The sequence below is a fragment of the Microcaecilia unicolor genome, chromosome 7, assembly GCF_901765095.1.
Source record: "Microcaecilia unicolor chromosome 7, aMicUni1.1, whole genome shotgun sequence".
NCBI lineage: Eukaryota > Metazoa > Chordata > Amphibia > Gymnophiona > Siphonopidae > Microcaecilia > Microcaecilia unicolor.
Window position 1 is genome coordinate 135453316 of NC_044037.1, and position 17924 is coordinate 135471239.

General features: G+C 47.2%; 1 protein-coding gene across 3 annotated transcripts in view; it reads right to left on the minus strand.

Moving 5' to 3' along the window:
- The window catches only part of C7H21orf58 (chromosome 7 C21orf58 homolog), an 872003-nt gene extending 854544 nt beyond the window's left edge, over nucleotides 1-17459 (minus strand). For all 3 annotated transcript variants that reach the window (XM_030210678.1, XM_030210677.1, XM_030210676.1), the window contains exon 1: nucleotides 17155-17459. In XM_030210678.1, the coding sequence (XP_030066538.1) occupies nucleotides 17155-17214 (60 nt within the window). In that variant the 5' untranslated portion in view covers nucleotides 17215-17459. The remainder of the gene's footprint in view (nucleotides 1-17154) is intronic.
- Between the last annotated feature and the right edge of the window lie 465 nt (nucleotides 17460-17924).

Here is a 17924-nt window from a genome sequence, read left to right on the forward strand (position 1 = left end):
TTCCTCATCCAGGTGGGGCATCCAGCACGCTTTAAGAAATCCTGAACCTGATCCCGAGGTGCCAACCCTGTTTCCGTGTAGAGGTGCTGAAAATAGTCCCTAAGGATCCTTTGTATTTCGTCCGGTCGATTTACGAGAACTCCCTTTTTGTCTTTCAAAGCGGGAATTGCCCGATTTTCTCCACTCCTCTTTATCAATCTGGCCAACAATCCACCTGACCTGTTCCCATACCGAGCCAGACGATATTCCTGAAACAGTATATTCTGCTGCGTTTGCTCCTGTACTAGTGAATTAACCGCCGCTTGTGCTCACAGATAGTTATCTCTATGAGTTTCAGTAGGAGAGGCTATATATCTGTGTCTGGCTCTTCTCATCTGCCGGGTTAAATGGTTTAGACTAGCAGCTATCTTTCTGCGCCTTGCCACCACAAATGCAATCACCTCCCCCCTAAGCACTGCTTTAGCGGCACACCAAAATAGCTGTGGGTTTGATTTATGTTCCTTGTTGTGCGCTACATAGTCTTCCCATTTGGCCAATAGAAATTTTTGGACATCTAAGTTCTTCGCTAAGTAGCTAGGGAATCTCCAGCATATGGTTGGGGTAAAGCTCCCTGGGCCCTCCATCTCAATCCATGCCAGGGCATGGTCCGAGATCACTATTTCTTCCATGCCTGCCCCAACCACATTCGAGAAAAGGTCTGTACTGTTTGGGGAGGCTAAAGGGGCAGGGTTAGGGGTGGGGCCAGGGGTGGAGCTTAAATCCATAATTGTCTGATAACACACAGAAAAAAAAATAAAAATAAAAGTCACAATTAACACCTTTTATTAAATTTAGATTTTAGATATGTATCATATGTCAAAGAATAAAGTGGCTGCTCAAAGCATATACTAACCACAATTGCTCAACTGCAAAACACTATGCACAACTTTGTGCAAAAACACACTCAGAACCTTACTGTACCATAAATATTACACTGGGCAGAACCTAATACACCAATATACCACCCATACGGAAAATGCAGACCGTCAACAATATGAAACAAGGGATCATAATATCACAATTCTCATGTACAGCCACAAAACACCCTAATTCATGTTTAATGTGGGATAAAATGCCATAAATAAGTAAATAAATATAAACTTTTAATGTTGAGCACCTGATTCTCAAAGTGGACATATTCCAAACACTATCCTATTCTCACCTCCAACAGGATGTGCTTGGGACCGTGCCTGCCGGAAGTGGTCTGCTAGCCAGGCACGCACTGACCTCAGTGACATCAGTGACAGACAATTTGGCAAAGCAAAACAATCTGAGGGCTGGCCATTAGGACACAGGGTTGATAGGAGAGTTTTAAAAGACTGAAGGAACCGAAAGTGTTAAATGGGGGGAGGGGGGAGTTCTGAACGACTGAAAGACATGAACATTTGGGAAAGGAAAACAATCTGAATGCTGGCCATTAGGACACAGAGTAGATAGGAGAGTTTTAAAAGACTGAAGGAAACGAAAGTGTTAAACTGGAGAAGGGGGGGGGGAGTTGTGAATGACTGAAAGACATGCAAGTTTGGGACAGGAAAACAATCTCAATGCTGGCCATTAGCACACAGGGTACATAGGACAGTTTTAAAAGACTGAAGGAACCAAAAGTGTTCAGGGGGGGGGCAAGTTCTGAATGAATGAAAGAAATGAAAATTTACGAGAGGAACACAATCTGAATGCCGGGCATTTGTACACAGGGTAGATAGGACACTTTAAAAAAAAAATTAAGGACGTGAAAGTATTACATCTTGGGGGAGGGGTGAGGAGGAAAGTGGTGGGGTATCCGGATACTGGGCGTTAGGGCCACGGGGGTACATAGACTTTTTTTTTTTTTTTTATATATCATTTTTATTGATGACCAAATATACAAGTTACAGTAAAGTGAGAAAAGCATTGCATTACAAGTATGTTCCAATAGTCTGATGAACATCCAACATATTCACACTGGCCATCTATGATTTTATTTTTCATCCTATGCCCTTCTAACCCCCCACCATCCCACCTCCCACCCACCCTCCTCCCCGCGAGCTTACCCGTTCAAGATTCTACTGCGAGCCGTGGGGGTCAGGGTATCCCAAAACAGTAACCAACATTGTAATAGTCGATCTCCCTTTGGGGATGCTAAGTCATTTACTTCCCTACGTTCCAGGGCACCTAGGGAAATCATAAGGGATCGCCATCGTGGCACAGAAGGTGGTTCCGATGAGATCCAATTCAATAAGATCGTTTTCTTTCCCATAGCAGTCGCCCTGCGGAGGAATGGCAACATGCCCCTTCTTCGGTTCCCCCTCACTTTGTATTTATCAAACAAAAGAGTAGGCAAGGGGCACCATTGCAACCCCCAGATAGTCGAGACGAATGTACAAAGTTGTATCCAGAAGGCACGGACCGGAGGGCACAACCAGAACATATGTCCCAAGTGCGCCCCAGATCCCGCACACTTAGGGCAGTCATCCAAAGGTCGTAGGGCAGCTCTAAACGCTCTATGTGGTGAGATATATATTCTCATAGTGAATTTATATTGGGATTCCTGTAGTATCACATCTTTAAAGGTCCTATATCCAATTTTCAGATTAGCCTGTACCATCGCGCCAGTAATAAGACAGCCCAAATCTCCAGTCCAAGCCCCAGCGATCTGGTCATATGGTATCTCCGGGCAAAGCTCTTTAAGTTTAAAATGGTAAAATTTAAGAGGAACCGAAAGCTGCGCCTCCAGATCCAGCAAATCTGTGATTTGCCTCCGTCTCTGCGAGGTCAACGAAACTCGGGGGAGGGAGGCAATGTAATGACTCAATTGTAAGTAGGAGAGGGTAGCCCGTGCTGGAAGTCCAACGTTCTCACACAAGTCTTTGAAGGACCTACATTTGCCCTCTTTTGTTAGTACTTGAAACAGGAATATTGTCCCCCCCTCCCTCCATGCCTGGAAGGTCCCAGTATCCGTGCCCGCTGAAAAATCCGCATTACCTCCAATCGGTAGGAAGGGGGAAGAGTGGCACTCAAACCCTCCAGTTTTGCACAGCCATCGCCATGTACGTCTCAGTGGCGCAAAAATAGGGGCGTATCCCTTGGCAGTAGGTGCTTTGCCAGTTGGCGCATGCAGCCAATAACTAAAGTGATACTTGCTCACCATTTTAGTTTCAGAAACAGGAAAAGAAAAATAGGATGTGCCCCTAAACCAATCTGTAAGGTGTCTCATGCAGCCCGCCACTGACATACGTTGAATGCTGTGTACACCCAACCCTCCCTTATGTATTGGAAGGTACAGTGGGGGAAATAAGTATTTGATCCCTTGCTGATTTTGTAAGTTTGCCCACTGACAAAGACATGAGCAGCCCATAATTGAAGGGTAGGTTATTGGTAACAGTGAGAGATAGCACATCACAAATTAAATCCGGAAAATCACATTGTGGAAAGTATATGAATTTATTTGCATTCTGCAGAGGGAAATAAGTATTTGATCCCTCTGGCAAACAAGACCTAATACTTGGTGGCAAAACCCTTGTTGGCAAGCACAGCGGTCAGACGTCTTCTGTAGTTGATGATGAGGTTTGCACACATGTCAGGAGGAATTTTGGTCCACTCCTCTTTGCAGATCATCTCTAAATCATTAAGAGTTCTGGGTTGTCGCTTGGCAACTCGCAGCTTCAGCTCCCTCCATAAGTTTTCAATGGGATTAAGGTCTGGTGACTGGCTAGGCCACTCCATGACCCTAATGTGCTTCTTCCTGAGCCACTCCTTTGTTGCCTTGGCTGTATGTTTTGGGTCATTGTCGTGCTGGAAGACCCAGCCACGACCCATTTTTAAGGCCCTGGCGGAGGGAAGGAGGTTGTCACTCAGAATTGTACGGTACATGGCCCCATCCATTCTCCCATTGATGCGGTGAAGTAGTCCTGTGCCCTTAGCAGAGAAACACCCCCAAAACATAACATTTCCACCTCCATGCTTGACAGTGGGGACGGTGTTCTTTGGGTCATAGGCAGCATTTCTCTTCCTCCAAACACGGCGAGTTGAGTTCATGCCAAAGAGCTCAATTTTTGTCTCATCTGACCACAGCACCTTCTCCCAATCACTCTCGGCATCATCCAGGTGTTCACTGGCAAACTTCAGACGGGCCGTCACATGTGCCTTCCGGAGCAGGGGGACCTTGCGGGCACTGCAGGATTGCAATCCGTTATGTCGTAATGTGTTACCAATGGTTTTCGTGGTGACAGTGGTCCCAGCTGCCTTGAGATCATTGACAAGTTCCCCCCTTGTAGTTGTAGGCTGATTTCTAACCTTCCTCATGATCAAGGATACCCCACGAGGTGAGATTTTGCGTGGAGCCCCAGATCTTTGTCGATTGACAGTCATTTTGTACTTCTTCCATTTTCTTACTATGGCACCAACAGTTGTCTCCTTCTCGCCCAGCGTCTTACTGATGGTTTTGTAGCCCATTCCAGCCTTGTGCAGGTGTATGATCTTGTCCCTGACATCCTTAGACAGCTCCTTGCTCTTGGCCATTTTGTAGAGGTTAGAGTCTGACTGATTCACTGAGTCTGTGGACAGGTGTCTTTCATACAGGTGACCATTGCCGACAGCTGTCTGTCATGCAGGTAACGAGTTGATTTGGAGCATCTACCTGGTCTGTAGGGGCCAGATCTCTTACTGGTTGGTGGGGGATCAAATACTTATTTCCCTCTGCAGAATGCAAATAAATTCATATACTTTCCACAATGTGATTTTCCGGATTTAATTTGTGATGTGCTATCTCTCACTGTTACCAATAACCTACCCTTCAATTATGGGCTGCTCATGTCTTTGTCAGTGGGCAAACTTACAAAATCAGCAAGGGATCAAATACTTATTTCCCCCACTGTATGTCTGCTTTAATGTAACCCTGGGTCTTTTCCCTTTCCATAGATATCTAGCTAGTAGCCTATGTAGTTTCCGCTCATCTTTATGTAAGAAGAATAGAGACAGTACTTGGACCACATATAACCGTTTAGGGACCAAGACCATATTGTACAGAGCTACGCGCCCCCACAAAGACAGGGGAAGGCGCTGCCACATTTCTAAGGTGTGTTGTGTCTCTTTCCACAAGGGGGCTAAGTTGGTTTTGTAAAGTTGTGTTAACGATGTTGGTAATCTAATCCCCAAGTAAACCAGGTAGTCAGTGGTCCACTTCAACGGGAACCGTCCCTCCCAGCGTTCCCGCACTGAAAGGGGTATTGGTAGCGCCTCTGACTTCTGTGAATTAAGTTGGAAACCCGAATAATATCCAAACTCTGCTATGTGATCTAAGGCTATTGGCAACGATGTCTGGGGGTGCGTCAACACTAGGAGAATGTCGTCCGCGTAAGCCAATACTTTGATATGAAGCTGCGGCAGCTGAACTCCCCTTACATCTGGGTCTTTTATGATGTTGCGCAACAGGGGCTCCAAGTAGATCAAAAACAGGAGCGGGGATAGGGGACAACCCTGTCTTGTGCCCCGTCTTACCAAAAAACGTGGAGTACACATTCCATTCACTAGGACTCGGGCCCCAGGATCAGTATATAATGTATCTATTGCATGTAAGTACCACCCAGACAACCCTATGTATTTAAGTGTTTGGAAGAGATAGTCCCAATTCACTTGGTCAAATGCTTTAGTAGCGTCCAGGCCCGCCAGCAATAGTGGGTGACCCGTGGCCTCAGCTTGCGCTACAGCCATCAGGGCCCTACGTACATTTAGGCCTGGATGTCTCCCCTGCACAAACCCCACCTGGTGGTCCCCCACCAAAGCCGGGAGATGTGTGGCCAATCTATCAGCAAGGATTTTAGCTAGAATTTTTACATCAACATTAAGAAGGGAAATTGGCCGATAAGACCCCGGCAGATCAGTTGGCTTACCCGGTTTAGGGATAAGAACAATTAGAGCTTCATTCGATTCCCTGGGCAGCCTCCCCACTACCACAGCTGCATCAAGGTGAAGCGTCAGGGGAACACTCAGTTGGGTCGACAGTAATTTATAATATTCCGTAGAGAATCCGTCCAGGCCCGGAGATTTTCCCAAAGATAAACCCCTGATCGTTTGTTGAATCTCTCGGGCCTGGAGGGGAGCATTCAGCTGATCTCTGATTGCAGGGGACAACACTGGAAGGCCTGCATCTCTCAAGTAATCTTCTAATTTTGGTCCCCCCTGCTGCGCCTCCGGTTGGTACATTCAGGAAAAATAATCTCGGAATATGGTCAATATATCTTTAGGGCAAGATTTACGGGAGCCATCAGGCGCTAGCACCGTAGGGATGAATGTCCTCTCTGACCAAGCCTTTGCAACTTTAGCTAGCAATTTCCCAGGTCTGTTACCCAATTTGAAATATTGATATTTACGACTAAAGGCTTGCTTCTTAGCACGTTCGTGGAGCAGTGAGTCTAAGGCCACTTGTGCCGCAATCACATTATCATAGTTGGTCTGGGTTCGACAGCGTATGTGTGCACGTTTGGCTTGTTGATATTTTCGCTCTAGTAAAACTATACCTTGGGAGATCTTTTTGTGTCTTGCACTTAAGTAGCTAATGATTTCCCCTCTCATAACCGCTTTAGAAGTTTCCCAAAATAATGTCGGATTATCTTTATGGGCCACATTATCAGATTCAAACAAGTTCCATTTTTGTACTAGAAATTTACCAAAGTCTTTGTCCCCAGCTAAGTAGGATGGGAACCTCCAGGACTTAAATCTGTCCACATTGTGTCCCAGTGCTATATCGGCCCAAACTGGAGTGTGATCTGAGATCGCCATAGTTGCCATGTCTGTATTAATTACCCGGGAAAAAAGCGATGTGGAAACCAAAAGGTAGTCTATGCGAGACCAGGTTTTATGGGCCTTCGAGAGGTGAGTATAATCCCGCCTCTGTGGAAACAGTAACCTCCAGGGGTCCACTAGATCCATTAACTTACAAAGATAAGGCAATCCTTTGCTGCGGGGTAGTGCACTCCATGCCCCAACCGTCGAGCGGTCGAGGTCTGGATCAAGCACCTGATTGAAGTCTCCCGCTACAATCCAAGGGGCCGTGTCGTATTTGAGACCTAGGTTTATCAGAGTCTGGAAAAAATCTGCATCATAACCATTTGGACCATATATAGCACATAGGTAGTATTCCTGTCCCATAATGTTAAGATGGAGCAAGACATATCTTCCCTTTGGGTCTTTTCCTATTAATTTAGAAGTGAATGGGAGCCCTCTCCTAATCAGTATGGCCACTCCTCCCCGTCTAGCCCCGGAAGAGGAGTAATAACACTCCCCCACCCATTGTTGGCGCAGCTTTCGGTGTTCCTCATCTGAGAGTTTAGTCTCTTGTAGGCAGACTATGGAAGCCTTTAGGCGTTTCAAATGTGCTAAAATTTTTGATCTCTTAATCGGAGAGGTAATCCCAGCCACGTTCCAGGTCACTAATCGTAAAGGTTCAGTCAGGGTGATCCCTAAAAGTTGTCAAATTAACATGTAACAAAGCTAACATAGCGCCCCGGTTGCCCAGCCCCAACCAAAGGCTCATTATATCAAATATCACATAGTTATACCAAGCTTTACCCAATCCCACAGCCCATCTTTTTTCCCCATCATCATTCTGCTCGCCTCTACCTCTATTCCCACCCTCCCCACCCCTCTTTATCCCCCCCCTGCCCTCCCCCCATCTTCCCCCCACTATTCATCTAACCTATCTTACCAACCTCACTCCGTTCTAGTGAGTGTAGAAGGCAGAGGTCTAGATGCTATAGGAACCCTACCCTTCTTTCAAATCAAGAAATGTTTCATAGTTAATGTCTCACATATCCCAAAGAGCTGCAAGAATCACGGTACAGGGTGTTTGGATATCTTCCCTGTCCAGCCCATTCTTGAACCGTTCTGCCATGTGTCTCCGGTCTGCTATCTTGTTCACCAATCAACTCGGTCTCACTCTTATTCCACAGTCAATTGTCGGCATTAGCAATCCAACAGGAACTTTCTGGAACTCAATCAAATTAGAAATCCAACCGGCAACCGCCAACCAAGAACACTGTCAACATACCAGCATGGTTAAAACCATCTACTGATTAGATTAGCGATCCCCCCAGGATCAGGTCTGATGATGATTCAACCAATCCACTGCAGCTTCTGGGTTAGTGTAAGCCGTCCAGGTTCCGTTCTCCAGGATCTTCAGCGTTGCTGGATATTGCAGAGTAAACTTGAGCTTTTTTTCCACCAGGCAAGTGCAAACTGTACAAAAAGCTCGTCGTTGTGCTGCCAAAGCCGCGGAGTAATCCTGAAAGATGCGAATTAAAGTCCCATCATACTTTGTAGTTTCCCTGCAGCTTTTATAGTATCGCAATATTGCCGCTTTTTGAGCATAACAGTGGAATTTTGCTATCACCACTCTAGGCCTCGATTCTCTTGTTGGCCTGGGTCCTACGCGATGTGCACGTTCAATTCGGATCGCTCGGCCTTCACCCGCCTCCGGGAAGTGCGCTTGCAGCCATGTCTCCAATGTTCGTTTTAAATCTTTATCTGCCAAGGATTCTGCGAACCCCACAAATCTGAGATTATCACGGCGCGAGCGGTTTTCCAAATCTTCTACGCGCTGCGTATTCTCCTGGACTAGGCGTTGTAATCTTTCTATCTCCCCCGAGTTATTTTGCTGACCATCTTCTACCTCCGCAACCCGGGCCTCCAGCTCTCCCGCACGACGTGAGAGTTCCGTCGTGAGCGCCGACAGGCCCGTTATCTGGGCAGAAAGCTGGTCAAATTGAGAGGCCAGCGCGCCCACCACTGCTTCCGTAAGTTCTGGCAGCGTGAAGTCAGAGGCCGGGCGGGAGGGTGAGTTCGCCGGCGAGGCGGCCGCCATCTTGGATTCGCCAAGTCTCGGTTTCTCTTCTTTTTTCTTCATGTTTTTCCCGGTTTGCGCCATCGCCGATCTTGTTAGGTATTTGTCCATACACTGGGGGAGCGAACGCGTCCTAGATTATCTATTTTGGGGTCGGAGACACCTTTAAAAGTTCAGTTTTCGGGCAGGGTTCCCAGCAGCAGAAAGTTCCACGTCTTTCCCTGCTCACAGCATCACGTGACCTCGCATTTCCGCAACTTTATGTAAATCGGTACATAGACTTTTTAAAGCCTTAAGGAACCCAAAGTGTGGGAAGGAGGAGGAAAAGGAGGGGAGGGAATGGGGTGAGGGGCATTAGGAACAGGGGAGGGAGCCCTGTCACACACTCTCATTCTCACACACACACTGTCACACAGACAGTCTCACTCTGTCACACACCCGCACATTCACTCTGGCTCTGTCTCTCAAACATACACACTCCCAGGAAAACCTTGCTAGTGCCCGTTTCATTCGTTCCAGAAACGGGCCTTTTTTACTAGTAATGAAATAAAATGATCTTTTCTATCTTTGTTGTCTGGTGACTTTGTTTTTCTGATCATGCTGGCCCAGTATCCGATTCTGCTGCTATCTGTCCTCTTAACTCCGTTTCCAGGGCTTCCTTTCCATTTATTTCTTTACTTTCCGCCTTTCTTCTTCATTTCTTGTCCTACATCCGTAAGTAAAAGCTGGGTCCTCCGCAGACTTGACTGTCCAGTGGAACTAGCTTCTGCCTATTTTCTCCATCCATGTGCAGTTTTTCTCCTCTTTTCCTTTTCCCTCATCTCATCTCCTTCCTCTCTCTTCCCTCTCCTCCCCTCTATGTCCAGCAATTTCTCCTCTCTCCCTGGGCCCAGCCCTCTCATCCATGTCCATCCATGCTCCTCTCTCCCCTGCCCCCTCCAATCATCCATATCCAGCAATTCCCCTCTCTCCCTGAGCCCTGCCCTCCATCCATGTCCCTCTCTCCCCTGCCCCCTCCATTCATCCATATCCAGCAATTCCCCTCTCTCCCTGAGCCCTGCCGTCCCATCCATGTCCCTCTCTCTGCCCCCTCCATTCATCCATATCCAGCAATTCCCCTCTCTCCCTGAGCCCTGCCCTGCCCTCCCATCCATGTTCCTCTCTCCCTTGCCCCCCTCAATTCACCCATATCCAGCACCATATCCAGCAATTCCCCTCTCTCCCTGAGCCCTGCCATCCCAGCCATGTCCCTCTCTCCCCTGCCCCAACTGCCCACCCTCTTCTCCCCCCCCCAAGATCCCTTTCCTTTTTTTTCTTTTAAATTTACCTCCGAAGTCTGGCAGCACAGGGTCAGTGAAAGCGCTCCCTGTGAAAGCGCTTCTCTTCGCTCAGTGACCCGCCTTCTTCTGACGTCATGATGTCAGAAGAAGGCGGGACACTGAGCGAAGGGAAGCGCTTTTACTGGGAGCGCTTTCACTGATGCTGTCGCTGCGCTGCCGGACAGTGGAGGTAAATTTAAAAGAAAAAAAGGAAAGGGATCTTGGGGGAGAGAAGAGGGCAGGCAGTTGGGACGAGTGGCGAGCCCCGGGCGGGCGGAATTGGGTCGTGTGGGCGTCGTCGCATGAAGCTAAAGGTGACGTCATCAGGATCCGATTCTGCGGCTGGGGAGGCTTAGCCTCCCCAAGCCTCTAATACTGGGCGCCTATGGCTTCAAGGCAGTAAAAGTGAGCAGACCACGCGGACATGGAGAGCGGGCAGAAGAGGCAGGAAAAGATTTGAGCCTCGCTTGGGAGAGGGCAGAAAAAAATATTGGCAAGAGGCGCATAGGCGCCATTTTTTCTACAAACCTGCTCCCCCTGTGCACCCCCCCCCCCCCCCCAGCTACACCACTGTTCTAAGTCACTGCCAAGCCCCACCTCAGGCTTACTGACCCTCTGCCATCTACTGCCAGTGAGACCCTTCCACCATTATATCCACACCAGCACACTCCAGTGGCCCACCAGGGCCCATGGTATTTCCTGACTTTCACGAGGCTACGCAATGTGTAGGGCTGATGAATGATGTGTCACAGAGATCTCCTGAGAGCAGTGTCACCCCATCCAGCACCCCATTCTATAGTAGCTGAGGTTTCCATAAAGTGGAAATGTGAGAAAGGGCAAGGGATGAGGACAGAAAGGGGAAAAAAAAGTAATCACATCACAACTGGGAAGATGGGAAGAGGATAATGAGCACAGTATTTGTTCTAACTCTAAAAATACATTCATATACCTTCACTGTAAATATTTCTATATGATTTTGTTTTTTGCTGTCTGGTCAAGCTAGTGATGATGGGCTGACTCTGGTGCAGATGGTTCAGCATTTAACTTTGAGCCTGCTCTTGCACCTCTATTCCCTCATGAAAGGGTAGTCTGTGCCTTTGTGCTATATTATGGAGCAGTTTAGATTAGATAATAAAAACCATGCTTCAAAGGGCCTATAAATCAGAGGCCAGGGGTGGGTGGGAAGGAATTAAAGTCTAAACTGAGGTTTCCTGTAACTATTAGCTATGCCTTATACTGGTGCTATGGTAACTGTAAAATAATCCCTTTAAATGCTAGGCTATGGAATTTTAACAGAGACTTTAAATGCTAAAGTTGGCAATTAGCACAAAAGCTGGGCTCCCCGTATTTGTTGTACATCATGTGTAGTTCATCTGAGAGCTTCAATCACAATTTCACAGCTAACCATGCCATTTGCTGTCTCAATGATTTGGGGTGAGCAGAAAAATCATTGACAAATCTTTTGGGCTTTTCTTCCAAAAACAAAAAGTCCATTTCATATCCTAATCTGTCATCAGCTTTTGAGACACAGCCACATGACAACAGTCTTCCCGTGCCACTGTTGAAGCCACCAGACAAGTATAACTTAGACATTGATGACGACAAAGCAACAGATGAGACATTGGACTTTGACAGTGAAAATGATCCAGCCATCACAATCAAACAAACCTCATCTAATAACTCAATTTGAATTAAATGACTTGAACAATGAAGTACACATTTCAGCCAAACCCTGTGTGATAGAAATACTGCAAGGTGATTCAATCAAGAGTTCTAAATTCTATTAGATTAACTGAAATCTGTTGAAGAAACAAATATTTTCCTGAAATTTGTTCTCCACTTAGATTTTTTTAAAGTGCATGTTCTCTAACTCAGGGTTTTTCCATTAATTTTAAGGAAGATATTATCGTCATACTTCTGACCTAAGAAAGCTAGTCAAGAAATGTATCAAGTTAGTCCAATAAAAAAGTTATCACTTCATTATATTTTTTAGTAATCTTTATAACATAGGCAGGCTGCACGCCCTCTCGCTCCTGCCCTCGCTTTTACCCCTAGCGTACTCACAGACCAAGCATGAGACAGGTTTGGGAATAAATGGCCACAGCTTTATTGAAACAACATATTAAACAATCCCAAACCATTCGTGCAACACCTCTTGATATTGTGGGCATTGGTTAGAAATAAATTGTGGCGGTCCAGGCTTACTTCATCTTATGCACACATTGGGGGGGAACCAGGGTTTCAGATAGGGATGGGTCATCCGGTGGCGAAGAGATGGGTAGAGAAGGGGATAATCTGTTTTAGAGATCTACTGAATGATGAACAAATGGTTCCCTTTGCAGAGCTTAAGGAGCAAAATGGGATTTTAGATACTGAACAATTCTTCTACATACAAGTTAAACATTATATAAAAACACAAGGGTGGTTGAAGGCGGATCCGGAGGAGTATGAGGGACTGGAGAACTTGTGGGGCTCTTTGGGGAAAATGAAAGGTACCTTCTCTATATTGTATAGATTTTTAAGGGGTAGGACCTTCGAGAAATGTCCTTATATGCTTCAGTGGGAACAGGATTTGCAAAGGGAATTTACAGCACACGAGTGGAAGGCGATTATAGTTGAAGTTACTAAAGCCTCAACCTGTGTGCTGATAAAGGAAAATGCTTTTAAAATCTTGTCACGATGGTATTATACCCCACACAAATTGCATGTTATGTTTCCAGGGACTTCACAATGGTGTTGGAGATGTGGAGATGAGGAGGGGACCTTTCTACATATTTGGTCTTCTGGGGAAATGTTGCTGCAAAGATAGCAGCCCACACGGGGAAGCCATTCCCGTGCGAACCTCAATGGTGTCTGCTTGGATTGGGTAATAGACGAGGAGCTAAATGGCAGAGCCGGTTTAAAAGAATGTGTTTAGCAGCAGCAAAGAGCGTCATAGCAAGGCATTGGAAGCAATTAGAGGCACCCTCGGAAGAGGACTGGCTCTTGAAGCTATCTTTGATCGGTGAAATGGAGAAACTTACGGACAAGAGATTGGGACGTTATAGTGAATCCTCAGAGTTATGGACTCAATATCAGAATTTAACTCACATGACATAAAATTAATTGTATAACTTGCTTGGGGGGGAGGGGTGGGGAGAGGGAGGGGGAGGGGAATTTTTTGGATTGTGTCAGTGATTGATTGTTTGATAAGCACTATGTTTGTTACTATAAAAAATCAATAAATATTTTAAAAATTAAAAAAAAAAAAAACAATCCCTAGGAAGCACGCGAACCCTGGGTTTGACGTATCAGAAGCTTCAGCTCTCTGCCATGCTTATCCAGCTAGAGAGCCAGCATCACCGCCCACACTGTGGCCAGCCCTGTCTCCGCCTTCAGCGTGGCCAAGCATCCATCTGCTTGGGGTAGCCTCCCCCAGACCAGCATCCCACCTGCCCTGTGCAACCAGCGAGGTGACTAGTCTGCCAGCAGTGAGTGCTCTTGTCCCTTGCCTGGAGCGGGCGATCTTCCTTTCGGCTGTTGTTCCAGCACATCCCAGGGTTCCCATGCTCGGGTGCCTCCGCCACAACCCAGGGGGCCTGAGAATCAGGGTCCACGGGTCCCCCCCTGTCCCCCCTTCAGGAATGGCGCTCAAGGGCCTCCTGGGATCCGCATGATGCCAGATCTGAGTTCCGCCGGGCTGCACCACCCATGTGTGACCTTGGTCATGCCTGTGACCTTAGTCATGCCTCTGGACTGCAATGCCACCGCAGGATGATATCCGCCGGAGTATGGTGGTCCCTTCCAGAGTAGCCAAGAATGCTAGGAGATTCTGCTTGGCCATGGCAATCAGGCGGTGGCATGGGGTGAACAGCAGTGGGAAAAGCCGGAGCTAACTCATACCAGGAATTCCAAGCCATGTAGCGTCTAGCCCACGGTGTAAACCCGGTCTCCGGGCTGTTAAACATTTACCAGCACTGGAGGTATGCGGGCCCGATGATCCACTCCGCACCTGTCAGTAGCTGGAGACCAGAAAGAGTGAGTCCCGTAATTGTCGAGGCACTGCCAGTTTAAAATCAGGAGAATAGCATGCAACCTGTCATACCAGTACTGATGTGAATCGGAAGAGAGGTCTAACAATTCTGGCCGTAATTACACAATAGCAGGTACCTCGTGCTCCCGATAGATGGTAAGCACTGTTTCCAGGCAACAGAGCATGGTGTCAATTTGCGGAGGCTGATTTCCTGCGTCAGCCGTCCGCCAGCTTGAGAATATCAAAGTACCGCTGACACAGTACTTTTTCCTCAGGGTCCTGGGAAAGTACTCTGGGAGGACACCATATGTGAATGCAGGCGCGAGTGTAAAGGGTATAGCGTTCTTGTCTCTAGCAGGGGATGGTGCGGAGGAAGAAGAGGACGAGGATGAAGTTGTGCTGGACCGTCTGGAGTGCTTGCGCTTCTTACCTTTCTTCCTCCACTTAAGCACCTGATGCCTGGGAGTAAGGATTGCCGTCTCCCGCAGCGCGTGTCCCTGCGATTGGTTGTGACTGTGGGACCTCTTGTCCACCGGTCGAGAAGGTGTGATGCCACTCCCGGCACACCCTAGTAGCTGGGGGCTGGACATGCCGAGGAAAGGAAGGGTCTCCGCATACGAGTCCCGGCCCTCAGTCCAGGAAGGATTAGTGGGAATTGAACTCTATGGGCCACAACTCGTAAAATAGCCAGCCCTGGGGAAAACCACCAAAATAAAAGGCAGCCTCTAAACAGGTAACGCCAGTGGAGCTGCGAAACACAGTCTGTTTACCGTGTAAAAGTATCAGTGGGATTTGAACTCGCCACCTCTGGATTACAAGACCGGTGCTCTAACCACTCGGCCATGGCACCGAGCGCGCGAAATGGCCGACTATGTGGAAAACTGGCCAAAATAAAACCGGCCAAATAAAAGGGGGTGGGCCGCTAAACAGCTGAGCGGCATGGGCGGCGAAAACCGCTCTCCGCTGGAACATTTCGTTGGAGTCACAAAACAGTCAGCGTACCGCGTAGATCGCGTTAGCAGAACCGAACGCGCACATTAGCCGGCTATGCGGAAAACTGGCCAAACAAAATAAAAGGGGGATACCGCTAAACAGCTGAGCGGCATGGGCAGCTACAACTGCTGTCCACGCGCGGCTGCCTGGACCCTCACCCGGCGTGGGACAACGCGGTGAAGAAACTACTAGTGGGATATGAACCTGGCTCTAACCACTCGGCCACCGCTCTACTTAAAGTAGCGGGCATACTGTGGAGCACCGTAAGGGGATTCTGACGGCAGATCCCCCGAGCCCTCTCCTTTCTACTGTGCCATCTGTGCCCGAAAACCGAAACGCAACCTCACAATCAGCCGCACATGATCTGTCCCCTGCTGTCCAGGCCCCGACCGCCGACGCCTCCCTGTCTCGGGGATCGCGGCAAAGAGGGCGGAAGTGGCGCGCGGCCAGCCCGGGACCCGTGCACAGCCAGGCATGCTGGCTGCAGATTAAGGTAGGATTGAGGGGTGCGCTAGAGGACCGCGAGGGTACACCACCAAAATGAACGCCACGAGGCGAGAATGAAAGAAACGACAAAATGGCCGACTATGTTGAGAAAAACGGCCAAAAGACGCTTGCGGGACTGGCTGTCCGGGATGGGCGCCCACAAAACCGGCCACAAAGAGGGCTGGCCAAAAGACGGCCGGCAAAATTAGGAGGCTAAGGGACACAACGGGTAAAAATGGCCAGCCATGCGGGAAACTGGCAAAAATAAAAGGCAGCCACTAAACAGCTGAGCGGAATAGGCCACTACAACCGCTCTCTGCTGTAACGCTCCAGTCGCGCTGCGAAACAGCCTGTTTACCGTGTAGATCGCGTTAGCGGAATCAAAATGCGCGAAATGGCCGACTATGTGGAAAACCGGCTAAAATAAAAAGGCGGCCATGCAATCAGCTGATCGAATGGGTGGACACAACATTTCACAGTCGGCTGCCGCGAGCAGGGAAAGAGTCTGCGTTTACCGCGTTGGTGGAACCCGGAACCTCTGAAAACACGTGGATCTTGAAAACTCCCCCAAAACTCCTGTACCGCTCGCTGCCAACAATGAGACCTCCCCTGTCTCGTCGGCAGCTCTTATGCAGTGCATGGGGACCCCCTTTCGGCCGCCCAACCAACGGCCTCCCAACCAACGGCGGGCAGGGCCTCCTGCCACGTCACCCAGACCGTCAGGGGGAAGCCAGAAGGGAAGGGTCGCTCAGGCCGGGGAGTTGCCATGCGGCAGCCGCCATGTTATATGCGACTGCTCAGCATACTCCTCGCTGGCCTTCCTTTTCTGTCCACTCAAGTGGACACCTGAAATTTGTTCTCCACTTAGATTTTTTTAAAGTGCATGTTCTCTAACTCAGGGTTCTTCCATTAATTTTAAGAAATATATTATCTTCATACTTCTGACCTAAGAAAGCTAGTCAAGAAATGTATCAAGTTAGTCCAATAAAAAAGTTATCACTTCATTATATTTTTTAGTAATTTTATTTCTGTCCACTCAAGTGGACACCAGTGAAAGACACACTACGTTATCCAGTTCATAGTCATAGGGATCACATTTAGTACAACTACAGAGTATCTCAAATTTGGAAAGAAAGGCTCTCTATAATAAAAATCTGTCTTATTTTTTATATCACACTATGAGGTGAGGTGCCTACATTGCCATAATCAAGTTCCCATTTTCTGAATTTTGGAGGCATATGTTAAATGTTCTAAATCTTAATTTAAAAACTGAAATTAAGTTTAGTTCAGTTTCATGTCATTCATACAGTACTCCTCCATTATACTAGAGTATGGAGCAATGCTAAGCTTGTTTTCAAAGTCCCTGCAGGATGCACTAGAAATATGTATGGATATATTATTCAGCCTGCTGCTAACATGAATCCTAATAGAGAGTTACATGTAGAATAGTGCTCAACCGCATTATAAAGATATTTTGCCAACGGACTTACCTTTTCTAAGAGCTTCAGCTTAATTCGTGTCATGTGGTCCACCAGGGATGAATCTGTCATGCTGAGCTTTACCGAGTCTATACACTAGGAAGGGTTAAACTTCAGTGCCCTTGATGTTTTCCACCCTAGTTGAGGTTGTATTTAAGAATAATTAATGTCAAATGTTTTCACAAAATACAACAAAATAAAAGCTGTTTTCAATCTCAATCAGTTAATAATTCAAGTAAGTGAAAAATATATAAGGAAAACTAGAGTATTGAAACAAGATGAAGGGTTTGTTTTTAATTCTTCTTGTGTTCTTTTATGTTGTTGGTAGCTGTTTCATAAGTGCACACTGTTGTTCTTTTCATTTTGGTTGCTAGCCTTCCTACTGGTGAGTCCACACCCTGCTCTTGCTTTTGTTAATATTCTGTGGTTGCTTCAGAAACTTTGCCAAGCAGCTTGGTTGCTAAGGCCATATCTCCTATAAACAATCTAATTTTTCAGAGTATGAGAACACATAGCTTATCACACAGGTAGCAGCAAAACATCACACTAAAAATGTATCTTATATAGGCAAAATTTCTCAGGGAAAATCTTTCAACATATAGGATCTAATTTAGCCTTAGTGCTTAAGCCAGAGGTGGGTACCTTTTTATCCTAGGTGACATGCGGCCAGTTCACTTCTTTTTCTTTCCTATCATACTTAAATAGCACTGTCCTCTTACCAAGATTTAGTATATACCTACATCTAGGTACCAGATTTGTGGCACCCAATTACAAAATTTCCC